Source organism: Camelus dromedarius, chromosome 17 (assembly GCF_036321535.1).
Source record: "Camelus dromedarius isolate mCamDro1 chromosome 17, mCamDro1.pat, whole genome shotgun sequence".
Taxonomy (NCBI): Eukaryota; Metazoa; Chordata; class Mammalia; order Artiodactyla; family Camelidae; genus Camelus; species Camelus dromedarius.
The window spans coordinates 26827975-26853521 of record NC_087452.1 but is presented as its reverse complement, the minus strand read 5'-3'; the positions used below and the strand labels follow the sequence as shown (position 1 = coordinate 26853521).

Below are 25547 nucleotides of genomic sequence, written 5' to 3'. Positions count from 1 at the left end.
TCTGTTGCCTGGTGATTTCTCCCCTCTTGGGCTCACAGGTTCAGGTGGGTGCAGCAAGGTAGATTTTCCTTGGAGATGGAGGCAAGGATGGGAGATTCAGGACAGAAGAAGCCAGCCGATTGGCAGCAGCAGGGTCCTTCCACTCTCTGGGGAGCTTCCCGGGTGAGTGGTCTTATGCTTGAGACCCTTGATGCCCGAGCCCAGAGCTGGCCCTGTGATTGCAGAGATATGGGAGGGAAACTGAGTCGAGCTGTGCTCTGAGAAGCAGGCTGAGCTCAGTTCATCTCTTCTGATGGAAGCCAGTCCTTACAGGGCCCAGAGCCCTGCTGTCTGCAAAGGGCAGCCCTGCTGCTTTTTCACTCCATGCTGAGGCTCCTGTGTCAAGGGAGGCTGGGTTGCCAGCTTCCACCACCACCTCATCTTCCAGCTGAGTCCCACCTCACAGATAGTGTCTGCAGGGCCAGAGGGTGTGCTGGCAACCCAGCCTCTCTTCACATTTTGGGAAGATGTCTCTCAAGGACAGTGACTTCCTAAGGGGTGTCCATGTGCACAGAGAAACTCAGAAAGCATGTCTGTGCAGATAGAAGACAAGACGACTGCAGAAACATGGAGAGAGCTTGGAGCCTCTGAGTTGTCCTTTCTGGGCCTTGGGAGACCTTGTTCTGTCCTTGGGCCTGATAGGGACACTGTGGCCTTAAAATAATATATCCTTTACCTAGCAGAGCAAACTGGGCCATATTCCCTTGTCCTTAGCATTTCAGTGCACACATGCCTGGTCTTAGACTGCCAGCACCAGCATTTCTTTGCTCGAAGGTCTGCTCTGGGCCTCCAGATGCTCCTTTGCACCCTAGAGCAGGCCAGAGCATGGGAAGAGCCAAGGAATTAGGGGTAGGATCACCCCGGCTCCCTTGCCCCTTGGGGATGCCTCTGAGGCTTGTGCTTGACATTGGCTCTCAAGTTCCAATTGCCCGCAGTGTTTAATGGCTTGAATACGCTCTGCACTGGCCGCCTTCCTTTCCCTCGCACTCCCCGACTCCCTACTGACACTCTCTGAGATCAGCTCCTCCCACATAAAACATCACACTTTAATCCTTGTCTCGGCATCTGCGGCATCTGCGTGGGGGAGAGCCCACTGACAGCAGCAAAGGCAGCAGGCTGACCCTCCAGCCCCATCACGCCAGGAGCTCTCTTGCCAGAGGAAGGAGCTCAGCCCCGCCTCAACTTCGGTGCCAGCAAAGGTGCCTACCTCCAGAGTACATGTCGAAACTTCCGTGTCTCAGCACTGTTCCCTTGGTTCCTATAAGAGACAAGAAAGCAGAGCTATTATTTGCTGTGATGTGTCATTTTGCAAAAAATGGCTACTCTTTAGTCTAAGGTCTAAAAATAGAATAATAGTGGAATAAAAGTAGCTCCTGTAGAAAGCAGGCAGGACTAAATTAACCAATAACCACTGGGCTGACCTGAGGGATACAAATATGTAATGGTTGGGGGTCACTGGAGTCAAATGGAATCCAACCAGTCTGGGTTTGTGTTCGACCTTCCTGCTTCCTAACACATGATTTAGCATTTGACCTCAATTTCTGCATCTGTACAATGGGCTGTGGGAACTAAATGAGATGTATTTAAAGTGGTAAGCATGCAAGATAAATTTTAGCTGCCAAATAGTAACTAAAAAAACTACAATCATCATTATTCTCACCCAAGTAGGAAATATGCAATTTGAGTCCTTCAGCTCTTGAAGGCAAGAGGATCTGCAGTGGGCTGAGGTATATTCAGTGTCCTGTGTCCAGTAATCTGGATTGCGTTTGTGGGTTTTTTGAAGTGTTCAAATCCTACCTGGAGAGAGGTGTTCTGGAAGAAAGTCGCAGTTCTCACTCTTGGCCACTAGATGGGGGTGTTGCAGAGGGGATGACAGCTCAATTTTCGCCGTCACTCCCCCCCTCCCCCCAATTAAGTTCGTGGATTTCTGAAGAGGGTGGCGACAGGCACCTGGGTAGTGGCAGCTCTCTGGCCCTCTGGCTGGGTAGAGGTGGGCTCACACTGCAGCCCCTCTCCCTCTCTGATTTGGAGCTGCTAGTGTCCAAGACCCTCCAGGTACTTCACCTGGAGCTCGCAGAAGAGCGTGAAACTGCTTTCGTGATTGTGTGCATTTGTGGATTTTTCTGGAACTAAGGAGAGGTGTAGTTTGAACATTTCTCGAAGGAATCTGTGCCATCTAAAAGGTTGAGAACCACCACCTTCAGCAGTCTTTCGGTTGCTCTGCTCGGAGGCCCTGAGATGACTTGTTAGACTTCCCATGGTGGGCATGCAGGGGGCACTGCACACATGCTTGGAGGCTCTTCTAGTCTAGAGAGGTCATCTTGCCGGGTGATGAAGACCTGGAGTCGGCCAGATCCTGGTTCACATCTAGATGATTCTATTGGGTATGTATTCTGGGCAAGTTGCTCAGCCTCTCCGAGCCTTCGTTTCTTACGTGGAGAACGAGGACACGGAGCATAGCTCCCCTCTAGCATCGTGATGAGGCTCAGTGAAACCGCACACAGTAAATGCTCCATAAATGTGAGCTCTTAGTGTTATCAGTGGTTGTTTTTTACCTTTGGGCTTTATGAGGGATGGAGAAGGAGGCCCCTGTCTGAGCCCGTCTCATCAGAGAACATTCAGAGGTTTTCTCCTGCGATGGCCCATTTTGGGGAAGGGAAGCCCAGCAGGTTTCAGCCAGGTCAGCTGTGGCTGGAGCCCCTTCCTGCCCTCCTTCCGGCTGTGGGGATGGGTGGACACTGGGTGGGACAATCGATGTAAGTAGAGGCTGCTGAAGTCTTCTGGGTCTGCCATGCCCGGAGGGTGCGGGAGACCGTCTGTGCTGCCTGCATGCCTTCCATACAGGAGGGGGCTGTCAGTGGACTGAGTCTGGCTTCCCTCTCCTTCTCAAGACTTTGGAGGAGGAGCAGCCCCCCTTCAGCTTCCTGCGTTTCCTGGCCCACAACTTTCCTGGGCTCCCCGGAAGTCAGCCAGGGTTGCCCTCTGACCCCTTCAGGCAAGGCTCCCCCTTTGTTCCAGCCTTTGACCTCTCCCCTGACCCAGCAGGATTTCCTGACAGGGATAAAGGGCTCCTCTAGGAGCAAAGGTCAGGGTTCTAATCCTGCCCTGTCACTGCCTAAGTGTGGTCACGTGGTCCTGCGCTGCACAAGCTTGACCTCTTCCCTCCTGAGCAACCACTATGTCCTTTTCCCATCTGCCCTGAACTTTGTCCCAAGAAGTGGTTCCTGGATCCAGGGAAATGGCCCTTGTTCCCCATCTAAGAGCAGAAGGTAGACAGGAGGGGCTTGGCTGGGTGGGGCCAGACCAACTGGTCCTTACTCGGCCCCTGTAACCCACCCCCTCCTGAAACGTGTCTGTTTCAGGCTTGGCCTGCAGTTGGCTTCCTGTTCATCACCTGCTGGAGATGCAGGGTCAGTGAGACTGTGGGCCTCCCCAGGGTGTCCTTGCTTCCAGCCTCCCTACTCCAAACTGGAAGGAGGTTTCTGGAAGGCAGGGCTGGGCCCTCAGGAGCTGTTCAAAGCCTTTCTGAGGGTCCCTATTCCTCTCTTTGCCTCAGGTCCACACTTCCTCTGGCCCTGCTGGCCTTCCCAGCCTCACCTCTCACCACTGCCTGCTTCCCTGCTGCAGCCAGAGAGACCCTGTGCGGACCCCAAACCCCTTTCCTCCCTCCTCCCTGAGCAGTGTTGCCCCTGCCTGGAAGGAGCCTCCCTCATTTCACTCCTGGTCACCCTCTACTAGCCTTTAGGCCTCAGCTGACCATCACCTCCTGGAAGCCTCCCCGAGGACCCAGCTCTGTGTCCCACTCCCAGTGCTGTTTCCTTCTCCTCCACATATGCTCACACACTGTGATTCTTTGTGAACTGCATGAGTGTTGCAGAGCCAGGATCTGTCCTTCTAATTCACAGCTGACACCCAGAGCCCCATACAGGGCCTGACCCACAGTAGCTGCCGTCGGTATTGTTGAATGAATGCATGAAGGGGTGCATTCAGCTTGTAGTCTCACATTGTCCCCTATGGTTTCATGTGTGTTGGTTTAAGCTGGGATGGCCTTGCAGGTGGGGTCATGATTCATAGGAGAAAGTGCCTGTGATTCCTGGGATAGGTGCACAGGCAGGTGACTGGCCAAGGCTGTGGGGAGGACTGGGTCTTTTAGACCTTTTGTCCCCACAGGCCAGCCAGGCTTTAGAGCATGGTGGGGACCAGCTGGGGGTGGGTCAGGAACTCACCGTTCACCAGGGCAATGTTCAGACCTCTGCCCACATTGTTTTTCACGGGACTCATGATCCTGAAGCAGAAGAGGAAAAACAAAATACAACAGTTGGTCCCGAGTGTGGAATGAATACTGTTTGAGACGCTGGAACTCCGAGAGGGCCCACGTGGTGTGATGCAGAAGCATCAGGAAACATACGGAATAATCTGGGCCATCTGTTTTCTCCTGGGAGAGAGCGCTGGGCTGGATTCTCTCATGGCAGGTTTGGACCAGAACAGTCTGCTCAGGGAAGAGGGAGGGTCCCTGTCTAGGGTTCTGAGGTGTTGGAGGTGGGGCCAGCCCACCTCCTCAGGATGTGAGGAGGGCAGAGTCCAGAAAGTTGCTGCCCTGGCAGTGTCTGGTATCCCCACGTGGAGCCCAGCTGTGTTCCTGCTGCTCAGCATCTGTACCCCTGTCCTCTGGTGTCCTTGGCAAAACCGTCCTTCTCTCTCTCAGGCCAGGATAGTCAGAGTATCCTGTGCCCCTGGTCACAGATTGGGCCAGTGTGGTCATGTGACCCAGGCCAGCCAATGAGCTCCCGTCTCGGGATTTCTGCAGGGTTAATTCAGATGGGAAAGCTCTCTTTCCATTGGGTACTAGACTGGGTGATCATGTCAGCTGAGCTGGTGGCCTCCCTCTGTCACCACATGAAGTCCATTTTTAGCAGAGAAAACCAAAACTAATGACAGAGAAAAGCAGAGCTGAAGATGGTCTGAGAGGGAGCCCTGATGATATGCTTTGAACCCCTGGATTCAGCCACTCCTGAAGCCCACTGCCTCTGGCCTTTTGGTATGTGAACCAATAAGTTCCTTGTATTGCCCAAGTGGGTTGGAGCTAGGTTCAGAATCTGGATTAAAACACCTGTCTTTGGCTTCTTTTTTAGGATGAACTTGCTGTTCCAGGGCCTTTACTGCCCAGAAAGACTGGTATGCAGTCTTTCGCCTGTACCTGGGTAGAAGCCCTGGGACCTGCTGCATCTCGGCTATGATGCCTGGATCTTGATCTCGAACACTCCCCAAAGGCACCCCCCCTCATAGGAAGCCCAGCAGCTTGGCTGTCAGACAGACCTGAGTTCAAATTCTGGGTAATGCTGTCTGTGCCTCAGTATCCTCATTTTTACAAAAGGGAAAATAATCGCTCAGCCTCTGGGAGTGCTGGGGGCATGAGGGAGATGAGGCTGTAACGTATCTAGCAAGGTGCTGGCAGACTCCCAAGGTGTTAGCGTTATTGTTTTTTGTGACTCACCCACCCAGAGTAAAAGGAAGCCTGTGGAAGGTGTAGGCTGTTCTCAGGGTCTGCCCTATGGCCCCGAACTTGCTAACGAATGAATGAAAGAAAAGAAAAGACTGGAATCTTACGTTTGGCCTTCAAAGCACATGGAGGGGCCCACGACGTTGGCGGCCCCGCTGCTGATTTTAAATGCAAAGAAGTTGGCTGAGCAGGATTTGCTGAGTCCACACTTGGTCTTCACTACGACCGCTGTGGAGGGAATGAAACAGCTTTGGTGGAAGCAGCTTGGAAAGGGGCCCTGGAGGAGGAGGGGGCAGAGCCAGGGGCAGGCTCAGGGCCCAGCTCAGGGGCCTTCTCCTGGAGACACCTTCCCTGACCACCTTAGTCTGCCGATTTACTCCTTTCTGGGCTCCCGCAGTGCCTCAAACAACCCCATCAAAGACATGGAACACTCGCTGTGTGTCTGCCCACCCAGAATTCATTTTCAGGTTTCCCACCACAGCCGTGGCACCGGCTCCATGCAGGCCCTGGGTAACCGTGTGCGGAAGAGGGAGTGGTGGTGAATGACCAGTTGCTGTGATTAAGGGATTCTCTTGAGAACTTTCTCCTGGGACAGGGCAGCCTTTTGAGCTCACAGAAGCCCCTGTTGACAAGCTCCTGGGGGACTAGCATGGCAGGAGGGAGCAGCTCTCATTGGCTGGGTTCCCTTGGGCAAGTCTTCAGCCTCCTTGCACATCAGTTTGCCTCATCCACGAAATGGGCTAACGATGGGGCCTCCCTCACTGGGTTCTCGTTAGGGATAAATGAGTGCAGGTGAATGCTCAGTACATGCTAGCTATTCTTCTTATCACTCATTTACTGAGCATCTACTCTAGGCTGGACCCTGGGATTCAACCAGGCAGTCGGTTCTGGAATCTCCCACTCAGTTCCTGGAACCCACTGAACACTCAACATGTGGCACCTCTGATTACTGTGGTTGCTGTTAAGATCTGTGTCTTTTCCGTGTGGCCCTCCCCAGGCAAACCTAGGAGCCTGTGAACCACGGGAGAGGCAGATGGGCCCCAAGCACAGCCACTGAGATGTCACTTGTGCTTTCAGGCTGGCAGGTTCTAATTTGTATTAATGTGTGTTTTGTAACACCACCTGACAGTGACGAAGGTGCCATGAGGGAGGACTGGGTAAACAGGGAATTAGAGAACGTTCACCTGCAAAGGGAGAGCGGTGGTGGGGCCGCCTCGCTCTCCTCCAGCCCCCGTGCCAGGTGTCTGGCGGAGCTGTGTCAGCGCGTGCTGCAAGCAAACCCACAGGCTTCCTAATAGAAGCTGGCGCACGCCAGGGGCTTGCTGTGCGCTGGGCACTGTGGCAAGCACTTTATTATCTTGTTAAATCATCCCAATAACTCCTGTGCCTGGCACATAGTAGGCCCTCAATAAATCTTCATTGGATGGACACGTAGTGCGTTTGGGTGGGGCTGAGCCCGAGCTGGGAGGGACAATGTGGTCAGGGTGATTAGCGTCTCCAGGGCTCTCGCCAGGCTAGAGGGAGCTTACGTGTGAATCAGGAAGAAGCACCCCTCTGGGGCGCACAGCCCACTCACGCCAGGCCCGACGAGCCTGCGGCGCCTCTGAGTAGGCGAAGGCGCGCCTTCCTAGGAGTGGCTGTGGCCCACACCCGGGCACTCTGCTGGATTGTGGATCCCTGGGGGAGGGGGCAGTCCCGATGATCTGAACGCCTATCCCAGGCTTTCAGCCCTCACCCCCGAGTTTCAGCAGACCTGCCTGATGGGTGTAACCAGAGCTCCACCCAGGACATGAATCCCCAGGGTGAAGCCAGGCGGAGACACCCCTGAGGGCTCTGGGGAGAGGCCTGGAGCTGCAGACCCGACTCCCCGCAAAGGGGCTAGTTGCGGGTGAGGCTGGGAGGGGTCCACTTCTCCTGAGAGCCTTGGGGCACCACCCCGTCCACCTGCCCCCTCACAGAGAGGCCAGAGGTTCTCGTCTGTGCCAGAGGGCTTGTTCCAGACCTCAGGGACCAGCCTAGAGTTTGCTCAGAGTCCGATCAACTGTAGCTGAATCTGATAAACCTGATGTCAACAGGCTGGCTTAGCAGGCTTTTCCTGAATTGATTTTCTGACCATCCACCCTTCACAGCCAAACTACTGGATGAAGGGGATGATGCCCGGGGTCTCAGTCACTGGGAGGCAGGGAATTTGCTGTGAGTTTGGGCTTCAGAGGCTTCCTCAGCTGTCCAAGCCCCCTGGGAACCCCAGTGCTGTTGCTCAGAGCCTGGAGCTGAGCACAGGAGGTGGGGTGCAGTCAGGGGACTTGGGACTTCAGTCATCTGCTTTGTGACTTGCTGGAAATCTCTCCCTCTAGCTTTGCCAACTATAAAATGAGGGGGTTGGTTTAGATCAGATTTGTCAAATAGGTTTCCTCTTAAATGTCCATGGATCTACCATTAAAGGCTTAATGATAAAGGCTTGAGGCTACCTGTGGGCTTGGAGGGAAAGAGTGCTGGGATTGATTGGTGATGTCTACTGAGGGAGCGGGCAAGGTAGGAGGCAGCAGGTGTGCTTGGATGAGCCATCCCCGGAGCAGGTGATGTCTGAGTATTTGTTCAGCACCAAGATGTTGTTGTGACACTCTGTGTCTACTTCAGATGGGACTCAGGAGGCTTCGGTGAGATGAGGTTGTAGGTATAGGATCAATGGTTTGTGTTGATGTGTACTTTTGTTTTTCTCTGTCTGCAATCCCGCAGTGTGTGGGGACTCCCATGCCCTTCTCAGTCAGGTAAAGTACCATTCCTGGAGCTGCAGCCCCCTTCAGTCACCACCACGTTGGGGTGGGGGGGGTACCTGGAAGTGTTGCCTTTTGTAAGGAGGTGTTGAGAGGGTGGGCTCTGGAATAGACAGGGAGGTTGACTCCCACCCCACCACTTACACCTGCATTGCCTTGGCCAAGAGTTTTTACCTCTCTGAGCCCAGATCCTCATCTATAAAGTAGGGATACTTACAGGACCTTCACAGGGTTGTGTGAGGATTGTGAGATGCCTATAAAATTCTGAATACAGCGTCCGTCACATAGGCACTCAATCACTGTTATTATCATCATCATAGCTGTTCCTCCCTTCCACCTCTGCTGCACCTCCGGAGCTGAGGTCATCGCTGAAGCCCTGTTCAGATGAGTCAGCACTCCTGCCCTCCCAGTGCTCTGTCCACTCCCCACACTCACGTCCCTGATTCTACAGCCAAGGTCTCCACTGGAGCCCCAGCATTCCTGCCCCTAGGCCTCTGCACAGGCCAGTCCCTTCTCCACAGACACAGCTAGAAAGCCACCTCCTCCCTAAGACCTTCCCTGACCCCATTCCATTGGAAGAAGGTGGCCCTCCTGAAGCCCAGAACACTTTGTCCCACCTCTCTTGGCACATATGGCCCTTCTGCCCCAGTAGACAATCAGCACCCCCTTCTCTTTGCCTCTGGGGGCCCCTGTAGGGCCCGCCATGGCCCTGATACTTTGGAGCAGGAGCCACGAGCCTACCCTGGGGTCGCTGCAATGATGACAATAAGTGCAGCCCCCACACTTGGGGGTCCCAGCTGCGTCAGGGAGGCAGTCAGAGAGGGGAGGCTGGGCAGGGAGCAGCCCAGACTACAGGGTGGGAAAGTGGGGAAGGGAGACAGCTGAGCCCTCCATATAAGTCTGAATGACTGAGAAGGGCCACAGGCTTGGGGGCTTCAGGAGGCACCATCAGGCCATGGCAAGAGAAAGCCGGGTAGACCCTGGAAAAGGAAGTTTTCTGGAACCCGCAAGACCGAGAGCACAGACTCTGGGACATCTCAGTCTAAGGGAAACAGGGGGCTGAGTAGACACTCACGGTTCTCCTTGTGGACTGAACCTGTTGGAGAGAAGATAGAATGTGGTTAGTGAGAAGGTGCTTTGGGCCCCCCTGCAGGCTGGAGGCTGGGGCTGGGGAGTGGGAAGAAGGGAACTCAGAGTGGTGTTGGCCTGGCCAAGCGGAGTCCCCGTCCTGCGGCAGGTGCTGAAAGGAGCTGAAGTGCCATCTAGTCTGGGAGTCCTCCCTCACTAGCCACTGCCGCATCTTCTCTCTCACACCCGTGTGCACACATGCACACATACACGTGCACACACACAAGCATGCACATACACTCACGTGCACACTCATGTACACATGCACACGCACACACACACACACACACAGAGGACTCTCTCATGGTTAAAAAGAAGCAGGCCTCTGTTGTGAGACCCACTGGACTTTGAGCCTGACCATGTGTGACCATGTGTGACTGTGTGAGTTTTCTCCTCGGGGGCTCTGTCTCCAGACTGCACAGCAGAGGCTGTCACCACCCCCTTCACGGGCTGTGAAGAAGATCCAAGGGAGATGATCCTGAGGGCTTAGCCCGGCGCCTGGAGCCCTGGCCTGGCCTCAGGGAAGAGCAGGACTGTGGCTGTCACTGTTCAGCTGAGTCAAACGTCCCTTTCCTGACTCCCGTGGCACCGACTATCTGCACTGGGCTTCAGGTACATCCTCATATGGTATTTACACTGTGTGCTGCTTGTTTCTGTGGCTCTACGTCAGACCTCCTGCCATCCTGGCACTACGTCCTAGAGGGCAGGGTCCCCAGTGGACACGGAAATGCCGGTGGTCCCAGGGATGGGGGAACACCCACACCAACACACCTTCCATTTGGCCCTTAGGAGGCTGACCCCTACCCCTGCCTCTAAGGCCCCAGCAGTAGCACATGACCCAGGCTGGGCCAGTCATAATCTTATATTCCTCTTGGGACGGAGCCCTCCTCTGGGGTGACATGTGGTGCCTGGGGGAGAAGCAAGAGTCTTTCAGCTATGCTGGAAGATAAGCATCTGGAGAGCTGGGAGCCACCATGTCTACCTTGGAGAGAAGCTGCCAATAGAATGAGGTTAAGTAGCAATGAACAGAGTCCAGGGACAAAGACTGATTCTGGGGGTGCTGTGGGGGCCCCTCCATCCATATCTAAAGTCTGATGCTTTGGATGTTCTAATTACCTGCCTCAAAAGACATCCCATTTTGTTTAAACCACTTAGCGTTGGGTTTGTCACTCCCATTGAAAGAACCCCACCCAGTTTATCAGGTAAATCAGTTCTTTAATTGGCTCTCTTTCTTTGCCATGGACCCCTTTAGTGGTTTGGAAAAGCCTAAGAACTCCCCTTGGAATAAATTTATTCCCACTTCTCCAGAGACACTCAGCACTTCTATTCTGCCAGATAGCAAGTTATTAAATGCATAAAATAAAATAGATTAAAAAGGAAAATAACTGTGTATCAATAGAATAATAAAAACACTAAACAATGTTGTGTTATAGTAACACATATGGTTCTATATTAATGCACTAAATAATCAGGTGGTGGGGTATGCATCCAGGTCAGGAGCCCCTGAAGTAATGAGGCTACCCCTTTCAGTGCCTGGACGGTAGTGGATTTTGATGGCTGCTTTTCCCACTGGTTGCATTTCCTGCCATTGTAGGCATTTTGCAAGACTCTGGATCATGTTAATGCACCTCCATTTTTCTATATTCTGTAATTAAATCTGTTTGTCTCCCCAACTCAGGCCATGAGCTGGGGCCACATGTTCCTTATTTTGGGGTCTTTGGGAGATAACACAGAGGAATCTCTTGATGATCATTGGTTGGTGGTGTTGATTTGCCAAACCCCAGGTAGTGGAGTTCTGAGAGGGAAACAACCCTCCTTCAAAGACTCCCCTCTCTCACTCCAAGCTGGGTCTCTCTCCTCTAGAGGACGCCCTTGAGCTCTACGCCTGCTCTAAGCCTCCTACATTGACCTGGACCTGTCTCCTTCAAGGCCAGCAGCACAGCCAAGTCCACATCTAGTCAACAAAAGCAGGGCCCTGGGCCCAGGAACATGGTGGCCATCACGTATAAATCATCCTGATCTTGGTGTGAGCCATACTTGACAAGAAGCAGATGAAGTAAGGGCTCTCTGAGATTCCACTGTGGGGAGTTTGCATGAAAGGCAGGGTGACAGGCTTCTCACTGCTGTGAAGCCATGAGCTTCCCTGGGCCACTACAAATTATTATGTTTGACTATGTCAGTGGAGGTGGTTCTTTGTCTTTAAGGAGGACAAATCCAGAGGGATAAATTCCTTCCCTTTCTCTCCTTCCTCTGGAAGGATTTGGATCTGGGAGATCTGGGTTCCCATTCATGTTCTGACATCTAAAAGGGACATTGGGCAACTTTCTTAATCTCCCTGAGCTTCTCTTTTACTCAGACCACACAGAAAACCACAACATGAGGTGATGCATGAGTCCAAGCAACAAACATACCATGAATCACCCCATGGGGCATTTGTGCAGATTAAATGGGACTATGCATGTAAAGCAACTAGCATCCATCAGCCATCCATCACCCATCCACCCAGCCATCATTCTTCCATCCATCATACTTCCATCCGTCCATCTATTCATCATCCTTCCATCCACCATCCATCTGTCATCCTTTAATCAGTCATCCATCCATCATCCTCCCATCCATCATCCTTTAATCCATCATCTATCCATCATCCATCCATCATCCTTCCATCCATCCTTCCTTCCTTCCTTCTATCCATCCATTATCCTTCCATCATTCTTCCATCCATTCATCCATCTATCCATCCATCATCCTTTAATCCATCATCTATCCATCCATCATTCATCCATCATCCATCCATCATCCTTCCATAATCCTTCTATCCATCATCCTTCCATCCATCTTCCATCCATTATCCTTCCATCCATCATCCAACCATCATCTATCCATCCATCCACCCACTCATTCATCATCCATCTATCCATCTACCCATCATCCATTTTTCTTTCACTTTTCAAATGTTACATCTGCTCTGAGGTGCTAGAGAGATGGATGCACACAAGAAAAATCTCTTGCCTTCAGGAAGCCTGCATTCTAGGGGGTGGAGATAGGCAACAACCAAGTAAACAAACATAGACAACATAATGATGGGTGACGATGATGCTCTGAAGGAAACAGGCTGATGCGAGAGTGGCTGTAGTAGGAGGAGCAAGTGCAGGTATAGCTGGGGTGCTCAGGGAAGGCCTCTCTGAGGAAAACATTTGAGCAGACGCCTGAAGGCTGAAAAAGGACCTGGCCACAGAGAGGTTGACATGAAGAGGGTTCCAAGCCAAGGGAACAGCAAGTGCAGGTGGAAGGCACTAAGGCAGTTTTCTCCCTCCCTCCTTCCTTTTTTTCTTCTTCCCTCTGTCCTTCCTTCTGGGTTGCATTTCCAAAATGGCCCTGGATTCAGGCACATGTTCTGGCCAGGGCCTTGGAACACTTCTCTGTTCCCCATGGGCTCCCCACCTTCCCGACAGCCTGAGGGTTTCCTCTCTCCCCTGGGATCCCAAAGGCAGGCCCCACCCCACCATGGTTGGCATCTCCTGGGTCACCCAGGGAAGGAGGAAGGGATAGATCCTTGGCCCCTAGCCCTGGTCCTTAGGCCTTTCCCCAGTAGGGAGCCCCACTCACCTATCCAGCGGGGCAGGCGGACATTTATCATGTTGGAGCTGATATAGCTGCGGACAAAGAACCAGCTGACGACCAGGACAGAGATGAGGGACAGGAGGCGCAGCAGACCTGCCGAGCAAGGAGATGCTGCCATGAGACCACAGCACCAGACCACACTGCAGGGCCATACAGCAAGACTACGTGTGAGTCCTTCCCCAGTCCCCTCAGGGAGACCACGTCCTGAGACCTCACGGTGTAGGTCCAGACCAAGCCCACACTGTGGACCGTGGCCTGCATGGCGAGACCAGTATGAATCCATGTGATGGGCAAATGGTGAGATCCTGCTGCAGGCTTACAGGGCAGCATTCCCCAAGTGGGGCCACTGGGAGGTGAAGTCAGAAATGCACCCTCCTGGGCTCCCACTTAGCCCTCCAGGGAGAATCTCTAGGGGGTGAGGCCTGGGAATCTGCACTCTTATCCAGCAGCCCGAGGGAGGCCTGAGAAGTGCAGCAGGAGAGCAGGGGGCAGGTGAGCCCTGGCACTGGAGGCAGGAAGGTCAGGGCAGCCAGCTGCTGCTGTGTGACTTCAGACAGGGGCTTGGCCCCTCTGAGCTGGAGTCCCTCAGTCACCGAGAGGACACAGTAATGCCCTTGGCACTGGGCCCATGGCTTGTCGGGAAGGTTGTTTTAGTCGTCAACACTAGACAGCCTCCAGGATGGCTTGGGGGTGGGAAAGCCATCACAAATAAGCACAATAAGTGCTCTGCAGGAACACACATGGCCTCGCAGCCAGATTGCTCCCCACTCCCCTCACGCATCACTGGGGGGCGACCCCACCCCGTGACAGACCCCCCTAGAGCCCCCTGTCCCACGCCCTTCCCTCACTCTTCCATGAGGGCTGAAGTGGGCGGCACTACCCCTCCCACCCCGAGGCCCTACTACCTTGGGAATCAAATCCAACCAACAGGCCAAGTTCCCTTGCTCCTTGCCTGCCCTCTTTCTCTCTGCTCACCTTGCTCCTCAGCCCTGAATTCAGCTGTGGGCTTGTGCTGGTCTCTAGCTATCTGGGGTCAGGAAGAAGGCCCCCCGGAGCCTGTGGGGTCCCCCATCTTCCAGGGCACAGCGTGGTTCTTGGGCATCAGCTCACATGACACAGCACTCATTGTGTGTCGGGTACCATGCAGACAGCACTTACATACGTTATCTCAATTCATCCTCGCAGCACCCAGCTCTGTGGTTTGAGGATTCTAGAATAGCCCTCCTGGAGGCAAATATTTTGTCCCGTTTCCAAGCAGGATGAAGTGTTTCTAAGATAGGGTCAATTCCCATGATCCCAGCCAGGTGGGGCCGGGCCATTGTGCCAAAGTTTCTCCAGCCCATCAGGCTTGAGGCAGGTCTTACATTCTTCCAGGCTCTCCCTGGATAGGTTTCCTCCTGGAATTCTGGCCTGACCAGTTGAGAACGGATAAAGCCAAATGACCTCTGAGTCCAGGATGGGCAGACACTACTGGCAGAAAAATGATTCCAAAACCAGTTTCAGACCTCAACCTTGAGCCTTAGAATCATCAGAGCCTGGCCCTACCTGACACTCTCATCTTGTCCAGGCGAAGAACGCTTGGGGTCAGTGTTAGCCTGTGGAGAGAAGAAAACAAAATTGGAAACTGGTGTCTAGTGTCTGAAAGTGAACAAGACTGCAGATGAGGGCCGGGTACCTCTAACTGAGGGGATCACAGTCCTTTCAGTTTGCTTTCTCAGCCCCTTTTGCCCCTGAAATTTTACATTCATACAACATGTCTTTTTTGAACACAGAGATTAGGAAGAAGAGGAAGATGAAGCCTGCCAGCCACTGCCCCTTAGAGGATTGATATATTCATTCATCCACTCATCTATCAAACCATTTGTCCATCCTTCCATCCATCCATCCATCCTCCCCTCCATCCATTTGTCCATCCATCCTTCTACTTGTTTATCCATCCATCCACCCAACCAGGCATCCATCCATCATTCTGTCCCTCCAGCCTGCAGAGAGACAGTGAGCTGGCTAGCCCCAGTGAAACCATTAGGGAGCAGAAACTCAAGTGAGCTTTGCTGATGGACCAAAATTAAGAGTAATAAGGACTTACATAGCACAGGTGAGCTCGCGCTGGGTGCTGTATATACATTATCTCCTTTAATCCTCACAGGCCCCCACTTTAGTGGTGAGTAAGCTAAGGGTGCAGGTCTTGGCTGCCCAAACCCCATACGGCCCCACTGCTAGTGCTTTTTATCTCAGAGAAGTGTTGAAACTGAACTTCTTAAGTTCTGGGCAGAGATAGGGTCATCCTGGTCCCACTTCTCCCCTGTGCCACCCCCAGCTCCTGGGTTACCAGTGATTTGGTGGCGTTGAAAGGAGGTCTCTAGAGACTCGGGGGAGGGGAGGGCAGAGCTGAGGGTAACTTTCCCAGGTCTTGGAATACTCAGAGCCAGCTGGAGGGTCTCTGACTGCAATGACTTGCTCCCACCACTCTTCCTATCCCCTCCCCATCCCAGAATCCTCTTTATCCTAAGAATCCATCTCAACAGACATTGTGTCCAAAGCCCAACTGCCAAGGATCCAAGCAGGAGACAGAAGACCTGGACAACACCTGGGGGCGGTTGGGCTGGGTCAGTGCTCGATGTTTACACAACAGCAACAGCAAATGCAAACCCACATTTCCTTTTGAGAATGTCAAAAACCCTCCCACCCACCCTGGCCCTATCCCTCCAGGACCATCCAGGTGAGACAGCTGAGCTATCACCTGGCCTCACCCACAGAGATTTTGTAGAACTTTAAATTCCTGAAATTCAAATTATCAACTATTTTTTTTTCCCTTCAGATATAAAAATATATTGTGCTTAGAGTGTGACCTACAGTTTAGGAGTCCAGGCCCCTGGATAAGGCTCAGAGGACATTCTCAGGGGTCCCTGTATGTGGAGAATCCAGGAGACCTGGGGGCTGAACAGGATGGAAGGACAGGGACAGGGTCAGACAAACAATGTACAGACATGGATATTTATGGGGATACTCATAACAGGCATACACTCAGCTTCAGAGAGAGAGAGACATTCAGGGAGAGAGAAGAGAGGACAGAGACGGAGGGCAGGGGCGCATACCTGGGCAGGGGGCTAGGCTCTAGGTGTCACACCCATGCCAAATAGGGGTTCTGGCTTTAGGGGTGGGGGTGGGGAGGGGCGGAGGTGGCGAGGGCTCTCCCCCAGTCTGATGGCCCACTCAGTCCTTGCAGAGTTCGCTGGTGTCCTGGGTCCCCAGCCAGCTCACCTTGGCAGCCAGCGGGTGCTCTGGAGCTGGAGTCCAGGGCTGGCCTGTTGAACGTGGGGCAGGAGGGAGAAAGGCACCTGGGCCAGGTACACAGGGAGGGGCAGGAATTCTCTCTGCAGCCACCTAAAGCCCAAACAGCTTCCCTCCTCTTTGCTTCTGGGATTATCTCAACCTGTTATGCAGGTTATGAAATTGTAAGGCAAAGGCACAAGAAGAAACATCTTGCTGCCCTGCTTGCTGGCTTGACTAGCCCTGGCACAGAGATGGTGGCCCCAGGGCAGTGTTCAGCCAAAAGGTAGGTGGAGGTGGTGGGGGAGAGGTAGGAGATGGGGTGGGGGGTAGGAAGTGGGAAGGCTCGAATTGCTGAAAACTGCCCTACTTGGACCTGACCGGAGAACCCACCTCCATGCCTACTGTCCATGAACCTCTCCCTTTGTCCTGCCCTCCCTCCGGACCCCTTCTGATTTCTGGCTTCAGGTCTGGTCCTGTGCATAAGCCCCAGGCATGCTTTGCTTTTCCACAGCAGGCCTTATCTTCCACGGGCCTGGTACAACCTGAGCACTGAGTAAGTGCTTGATGAATATCTGGACACTAAATGAACTGGATTCCTGCATTGTCCTGGAAGGTCAGGAAGATGAAACCACCAGATAGAGAAGGAAGCTGAAGTTCAGAGAGGCCAACTGACTTGTCTGAGGCCACACAGCCAATTGTGGACTTTATTCCTGGAGCATTCTCTGAGCACTCGTGGGAGGGCAGGCTGTGGGTGCACTAGGCACGGGGGATATGGCTGTGCACAAGTTGTGCCCTGGAGCGTCCCTGGGCCTTTGCATTGCTAGTTCCTCTTCCTCTGCCTCTTTGCCTGGAACACTCCTTCTCATCCTTCAGGTCTCAGTGTGGAAGCTACTTCCTCTGGGAAGCATTCCCTGACCCCCTAATCAGGGCTAAACACCTACCTGTGGTCCTGAATGGGAGAACATTCCTCATGGCAGCCCACCCTGCCAAAAGGAGCTGGCCAATCAGAGCACTGTGATTCCTTGTGATTGGTTCAGGAGGGAGCACGTGACTCAAACAGGACCAGTCAGAGCTCTTCTTGGGATGGATCATTGGGAACTGGGGCGGTCCTTCTCTCTTTGATGATGCTAAGCTCCACGTCTGTCATTCTAGGGGTGCTGGAGCCCCTTTCTCAGCCACTGTTAACACATCACCTCGAAAAGATGCAAATGCAAGGGCTGAGCAGCAAGGGGCAGTGCATGTGGTCTGGGTCTTGAAAGAATCAGGCAGTAAAAAGCCTGTGATGTCAGGGGAGAGGATGGACCTGGGATTAGACAGACTTGGGTTTGTCACTTACTGGTTGTGTGTTTTGGGGGCACATGTCTCTGGGCCTCGGCTTCCTCCTTTGTAAGGTGCGGGCAGTGCTGTCTGCCTGTCCTGAAAAAGGTGTTGTGCAGGGAGGCCACCTGCCTAGAAGAGATTTGCTGCTCTGATGGCAGCAGGCCCCATCGGCCCTGCTGCTCCCTGCTAGCGCACTCCCATGGCAGAATTTCTTTACAGATGTTTGCTCTTCCTATGGAATCAGAATGCTGCTATCACAGCACCTCTCTGCCTGCTTGTTTGTGACATTTCTTAATGGCCCTACAGGAGCCTCTTCCTGTTCCCTGCAGCCCTCTGTACACAGGTGCCTCTCAGCTCAATCTTGACTTGTCCCAGAGTCCACCTGGAATGAAGAGAAGGTTACCTTCTCTCCAGGCTGGGAGGGCTCAGGAGAGCACCCTGATACACAAGTAAGTGGGCATTTCCCCTGCTGAAATCCCGTCTGGGGTCCCTGTTGACCACAGAACAAAGGCCAAAGTATTTCACGTGGCTTATACGGCCTTGCATGATCTGAGCCCCGACATGAGGGTGACCTTGCCAACCTCACGTGCTGTCCCTAATTCACACTCTTCTCAAGCCCCCAGAATGGCCCTGAGTGAGGCTCTCTCCCCATCCAGCATCACACACGTTGTTCCTTCTACCTGGACTGCCCTTCCCTGCCTCGTCCCTGTCCTCAGGTCCTGACCCAGCAGCCCTCTGTTGTTGGAAAGACAGAACTCAGAAGCTGTCTCCTAGCCCATCATAGGGATCCAGACTCAGCCAACAGTCACTTCAGAATCAGCCCTAAGTCACAGGGAAAAGGGACACTGAGCTTGGTGAATATATTCTGCATCTTCCCTGTCATGGGGATTGGCCCTCGGTCAAGTTTGCTCTCTGTTTACCAGATCATTTCTAAGGGGGTGTGAACTTGAGGCCACACAGAAAGCTTGGAGTAATCAGGAAGCACTGGCTGTAGCTTTATGTCTGCACCTTCATTAGCTCTAGTCCTTTGGCTTTTCCAGCACTTCCTGACAATCAGGTTTCCTCCTCTCTGCCCAGGGTAACCCCTCAAATTACAGGCATACCTGGGAGATATTGTGGATTCAGTTCCAGGCCACTTCAGTAAAGCGAATATTGCAGCGAAGTGAGTCACCTGAACTTTTTGGTTTCCCAGTGCATATAAAAGTTGTGTTTACACCACATTGTAGTCTATTAAGTATGCGATAGCATTATGTCTGAAAAAACAATGTATATACCTTAGTGAAAAAAATGCTTTATTGCTAAAAAATGCCAATCATCATTTTTTCAGTGAGTCTTCAGTAGTTACATGAAAGATCACTGGTCATAGGTCACCATAATAAATATAACAATAATGCAAAGTTTGAAGTATTATGAGAACTACCAAAATGTGACACAGAGACACAAAGTGAGCAAAGGCTGCTGGAAAAGTGGCGCCAACAGACTTGCTTGACACAGAGTTGCCATAAACCTTCAATCTGTAAAACAAAACAAAACAAAAAACAAAAGAAACAAAAAAAACCCCAGTATCTGCAAAGCTCCCTGAACTTTCCTGTCGCCTCTGCCTGGGGGATGACAACCTGTGTCATCGCACCCCCAGCAGATTGAGCCCTCATCCAGCCACCACCGCATCTTCCCCGGGAGATGCTTTCTGACTTTCCTTCTTCTTAACCCCAGGACATCCCCAGCCCTTCAGGGATCCCCTCGCTGCACCTCTATCAGGAGTGATGGATCAGACTGTTTTCTTGGTGATCTCTTGAGCAAGACTTGCTTTAGCTAATAATAAAAATACTCAATTACTAATAAAATCATAAAAATAGCTACCATGTATTGAGTGCTTACTGTGCACCTGGAATCAGAGTAAGAATTTTATGCATATATCCTGCCAAATCCCCATAGCAACTGTATGAGTTGGATATACTATTATCTCCACTTCTTAGAGGAGGGAGCTGAGGCTTGAAAGAGGGTAAGTAACATGCCTGTGGCCTCCCAGGGGAGGCAGCAGAGCTGGAATTCACACCATTGACAGCAAACAGCAGAGGGTGAAAACCCTGGGCACGCCAAGGCTGACCTGCCCTCCCCGTGTCCGACAAGGAAGGGCAGTGGCTGTGAGGAAGTTCTGTGTGCCAAGGAGTGAGACTTGACTCTGGAAAGAGTTGGTATTTTAATTTGAACTCAAAGGATGATCCTACACCAAGAAAAGGTCCTGGTCTCAGGGACAATGATTAAATGTTGTTACTGAGGGCTTGAGTCTTCCTTTCTTTGAGCCAATGAACTTTTGGGGAAGGGATGGCAAACATGAGCATCTGTGCAGCCTCTGTGTGATGCCCCACCGTGGTGGCCCCTGGGAAGTGGGCACAGCACCTGTTCTGGCTGAGAGCAGAAGAGGGCCCAGACTTTGTCCCGCCACCTCTCAGCGTTGGCGCATGAGATTTGTCTTCCTTGCAGTGGGGCTTTCTCAGTGGGGTAGAGGGCCTGGTGGGCTTCGAGCTGGGAACTCCCCACAGCATATGCCTGCAGGGACCAGGGGAAATACACTGGATGTGGCTGAAGCTTCCCTTTCCTTACAGACAAGCCTGTGATGTCACAGGGTCATGAGCTGAGAAGGGAGTTACTTGGGGATCTCTGTGACATTTAAAAACAATTCAACTCAATTATTTATCCTAAAATATTTCCTGAGACTCTCCTCTGTGCCATCACAATGCTAGTGGGGGGATGCATCATAGAACCTATAAGGTTCTCCCCTTCTAGAAATACAAGTGCAAGGGGGTAGGGACCAGTCCGTGGATGGCCACAGTACAGTGGGATAGGTGCTCTTGTGGGGCTCCCTCAGGGGACCTCCCAGCTCGGGGGGGCTGTCAGTGAAGACCTCCTGGAGGAGGTGACATCTAGGCAGATAAAGTTCTCCTGGAAACTGCTCCAGGCGGAGGGAACAGCATGGGCAGAGGCTCAGAGGTGAGGCAGAACACGATAATCTAATGGTAGAGACCAAAGTGAAGAGGGGAAGAGATAGGACGGAGGAAGACGTGAAGAGAACAGAAAGGCAGCAGCAACACTAAGACTGAAGGTGACAGACATACTGACTCCCATAAGCACTCACAAGGGGTTGCCCGCACACACACACCTGAGTCAGAGCAGAGCTAAGAGGTCTGCCCGGAACCAACGGATGCATTTAACCCTGCCCAGACCCAGCTGCCCCTACCCTGAGTTTCCAATTGCCCCCCACCCCACCAGGCTGTTCTGAACACTGACCATCGCGACGCAGGCCTGTGTGAAGTAATCACAGTAACCGAGGCTGCCTTTCGCTCTAAATGGTCCTTCTTGTAAACTCCCAGTATGTATAGGCAATTATTGATCACATCACCAATACAGAGGGAGATAAACAATGAATATATCCATAGACAGTAAGGCTGGTGGCTAAAACAATTTGTTCCAGTGACATTTATTTCAGAGGGAATAAACCCATTACTTCCATTATGTCCTGTTTTAATTTTATTTATTGATTTTAATGGTTTTCTCTAGCTCTGGCCAATGTAGAATGACTGGGCCACACAGGGCTGTGCTGCCGAAGACGTAAGAAGATATCAGGGGGGCAGGATTCTGAGGGCTTTACTCCCCCAGTTCCTAGGCTGTTTCCCAGAACAAGACAACAAATGTATGTGCTGGGTGCTGCCCTGAGATGCTTCCTGATTTTAACTAATTTAATCCTACAGCAGCTCAGTGAGGAATCTGGGGAAACTGAGGCCCAAAGAGGTCAGATCTCACAGCTGGTCAGAGTCAGAGGGAGAAAAGATCCCAGAGACAAACCCACTTTGTCCCGCTCCTCTGGACCAGGGCTTGGCAGTTTTCTGGAAGGGAGCAGAAAGGAAGTATTTTGCGCTTTGTGGGGCCCTATGTTCTCCGTCACCATACGCAACTCTGCCACCGTAGCGGCAAAGCCTATAGACAGTACGTAAATGAAGGGCCCTGCCTGCTTTGCAGGGCTCAGCTGCCTGTCCTTGGTCCTCGTGTTGGGGGTTAGAATGACCTTCCTCCCTGTTTACCTGACTGGAGTATCACCCGAAGGTGCTTTGCTCAGTGCCTGGCGCCCAGAAGGCCCCAGTCCACGGCATTCTTGTGCCCATTGCAGACGTAACTAATCAGTCATAGCATGTCTTTGCACAGAGCCTGAACCCAACCTCAGAATCCTCACCATGGTGCACTATTAACTGATCAGACTTGGCCCCTCAGATGACATCTATTGCCTTCCTGAGTCTGATCTCAGTAATCTCTTTAATTCTGTGGTTTCCTTCTTCCTCTCCTTTCATGCCTCTCAGGCCCTTTCACTCCTGATTTTCTACCCACCCCACCTCCATTTTTCTTTCTCTCAATAATGTGGACCCAGAGGTATAACCTTTTCCATTCTGGTGGAAACATACCTGAGGGCTACGGCTCCCACGTCCCTGCTTCAGTGGAGAAGGCGAGATGGCCCAGCTGGTGCCTTGCGTCCCTGACCCAGCCAACCACCACCCTGGACCAGCTGCTAAGAGCGTCCGACTTCTGGGTCCTTGATGGGTTGGGGCCTCCCCGGCGGATCCTCCAGATGCAGCAGGCCCAGAGGGAGGAACTAAGTAGCTCACTGGCACCTCAGGTGGGCCAGTTCCTCCCGGCTCTGCCTGGGCTCTGCCCTCCTTCAAAGAGCTTACCGTAAATGCTCCCTACCCTGTTAAACAATCTCACCAGGAAGAAGGAAGTTAATCTAAGGGCTCACCCAGAGGAAATGAGCCTGAAGCCTTCTCTGGCTGAGGAGCCACCTGGAGCCCTGGCTCAGCTGGGCCGTGAGTGTCTCTTCCATGGAGCTCTCCTGGCTTTGGCAGAGGAGGTTTGGGTGGGGATCTGAGCAACTTCATCAGGAATGCAATACCGCAATCACTGCCTGAAAATGTAAAACAAAATACAATGTGACAAACCCCTCCAAGAGCAAGCCACCCCATGCTGACGACCTCCCCAGTGGGGAGGGTCCAGTAAGCGAGGGAAGGTGCTCTCACCTGCTCTGGGGCTCTGGGCCAGGGTGGGGCAGCAGGAGAAACCGGGGAGGAAGTGAGCCTGGGGGAGGGGACGCAGCCAGACTGTGGGTGGGGGCGGGAGATCAAAGAAGGCAGGGCGACAGCCAGCTGCGTGCACTCAGAGATTCATAGCAGCTCAACAGCTTATTTCTCTTATTTAATTATAAAAAGAATATAGCCCCATTATGAAAATTTTGGCAAACATTTAACAGTGTAAAGGGGAAAACAGCAGGCAAATATAACCTTTCCTTGGGAATGAAGTTAATATTTTGACCTATTTCCTCCCCTTGGTTGTGTAATAAAACTCTACCTGTGTGTCCAGTGTGTCACCTTCTTTTCTCACTGAACCTTAGAGACGAGGCATTTCCCATGTCACTGAAAACTTGCAGTTGTGATTTCTTAACAATCGCATGTTGCAAAGCGCTGTCTTCATTTATGCTCTTCAACTGCTGGGTTTTTTGATCATTTCTATGTGTGCGCATGTGTGTGGTTGTAAGTACACTGCAGTGAACTTTTGCAGGCATGTCTTATGGTCTTTGTGCACCTTTATTTCCTCTTTTCTCTTTTTAAATGCGACCAGTAATTCCAGCCTTCTTAACTCACAAGTTCTTATGAGGCAAAAAGGAGAAACTGGTTATCAAAATGCTTTCAAAACCATGGAGGAGCGAGCCATCCAAATGGAAGGCCAGATCTTGAGCACTGCCTCTACTTCTGTGTGTGTGTATGTGTGAGTGAGTGTGTGTGCATGTGCGCGCGCAGATGAGTGTGGGACTAGGAGTAACAGTGACGGCATTGGTATTTGTGGAGCATTTACTATCTACCAGCTGCTCCATTAAATGAGGCACACATGTCATCTGACTTCATCCTAATGACAACCCTCTGAGGGCAGTACTATGATTACCCACAACTTACAAATGAGGAAAATGAGGCACAGAGAGGTTAAGTAATTTGCTCCTGGTGACACAGCTAGCAAGCAGGAGGCTGAGGGATAGACACAGACACAGACACACACGGACACACAGACACACACACACACACACACACACACCCTGAGAGCTGCAAGCAGCAATGAGGGTCTCAGAACACTGCAGCAGCACCTTCCCTGGGGATTTAGAACACCTAGAGGCTCCAAGCATTTCCTGAAATGAGGCGCTTTTTAAAAACTGGGCATGGCCCAGTGTTCCTGGCAGGCAGACAAACTAATCTGAAGATTATTTTCCCAGAGCTGGGGTAGTTTCTGAATTAGAATGCTTTGTTCGAAGGGAACATCCCAGAGGAGCAGCACCCACCCCTAGCCCGTCTGAGACCGAAAGGCAGGAGAGCATCACTGCGTGTGTGCAAGTGTGTGTCTAAGAGTGGGTACCCATAAATGCGAGTGTGTTTCCTGGGTCCTCATCAGATGTGTGCGTGTGTATGCACAGGGGTGCACAATGTGTGTGCTGTACAGGCTGTATGGGGCCTCCTGGGTGTCCAAAGACGGAAGAGTTGGTTTACTAATGAAATAATGTCTACCACCCCGATTTTCCTAGTTCTCTTCTTTGAGAGGAAACTGGACCAGGACCTAGGCAGGGATCTCTATGTGCCCCCTTCAGCATCAGATCAGCAGCATTTTTTGCAGCAACCATGGGCCTTGATAACAAAAGGAAGCCAGGTGTGCGCAGCAGCCCAGGGAGTAAGGCACACAGCATTACCACACCAAGTGGCACCATCAATAAACTACCAACAGTTTATAGTTTTCCTCCCTCTGGTTAACTGGCCCAATCCGATGTGGCCATGTGTGCCTTGTGCCTTGATCTGCTGTGTAATAAAATCAGTGCCGTGGCATGAGAGACATAGCTAACGAGAGAATACAAAGAGAGTTGGAAATTTCTTTTGCAAGCATTAATAATTCATTCCTCCATTCATTTCTTTTAGTGCTACTGCTGTTGCTATGTGCAACAGCAATGACCAACGGCGGGAATGGAGGTCTTTCTCTGGATGCCAGGGCTGGAGCTGGCAGCGGGGGCAGAAGCTCTTGGGCGTGGAGGCGGGGGCACCGGCAGCCCAGCCACACCGTCCACGGTGTGAGTCTGCGGCTCTGGGTGCAGGGAGGGAAAGGGGGGCTGGATCAGCTCAGAAGTCTGACATGGGTCTCACTGAGCAAAAATCAAGGTGTCCAGGGCTGCTCCCCTTTCTGGAGGTTCCAGAGGAAAGTTGGTTTCCCTCCCTTTTCTAGCGTCTAGAGAAACTCACCTTTCTTGGCTTCTGGCTCATCTCCCATCGCCCTGTCTCTTTCTCTGACTCTCTTCTGCCTCCTTCTTCCGATTTTAAGGACCCTTGTGATTACACTGGGATCACCTAGATAATAAGGAGAATTTCTCTATTTTAAGGTTAGCTGATTAGCAACCTGAATTTCACCTGCAGCCTTAATCCCCTCTTACCTCCCAACCTAACGTATTTATAACGTTTAAGGTGGGAAATTTATTTCACATGTTTTAAGAATTATGAGAGCAACGCTTGTTCATGGTAAAATATTCAGATCAGTGCAGAGCCTGCTCAAATAACCATTTAAATACCCACTTTTACCGACCTTTCACAATTTCTAAATAACTTTCTAGAATTTTCTGTGCACTTACAAGCATGTATGTGTGTCTCTCTTTCCTTTCTGTTCCTCTCTCTGCTGTGCTCTCTCCCTTTTGCCTGCTATCCAAGTTGCCATCTGTCAATCCACCCATCCATTCAGCTGGTATGAATTTTACTCCAGGTCATGGGTGTAAGAAATGTCATATTTCTTTATTTTTCTAAATCAAGTTAAATCTCACTCCAAAC

The 25547-nt window shown here is 51.9% G+C and overlaps 1 protein-coding gene across 4 annotated transcripts in view; it reads right to left on the bottom strand.

Annotated features, from left to right (window-relative positions):
* FAM3D (FAM3 metabolism regulating signaling molecule D) overlaps positions 1–25028 on the bottom strand; it is a 31721-nt gene extending 6693 nt beyond the window's left edge. Inside the window, exons 1-8 of one of the 4 annotated variants that reach the window (XM_064496367.1) lie at positions 24972–25028; positions 22445–22609; positions 14611–14660; positions 13051–13158; positions 9389–9409; positions 5647–5767; positions 4266–4324; positions 1247–1297 (exon numbers count right to left, since the gene is read on the bottom strand). In XM_064496367.1, the coding sequence (XP_064352437.1) occupies positions 1247–1297; positions 4266–4324; positions 5647–5767; positions 9389–9409; positions 13051–13158; positions 14611–14623 (373 nt within the window). In that variant the 5' untranslated portion in view covers positions 14624–14660; positions 22445–22609; positions 24972–25028. The other 3 variants (XM_064496366.1, XM_031470648.2, XM_010980972.3) reach the window with 3 other exon arrangements.
* Between the last annotated feature and the right edge of the window lie 519 nt (positions 25029–25547).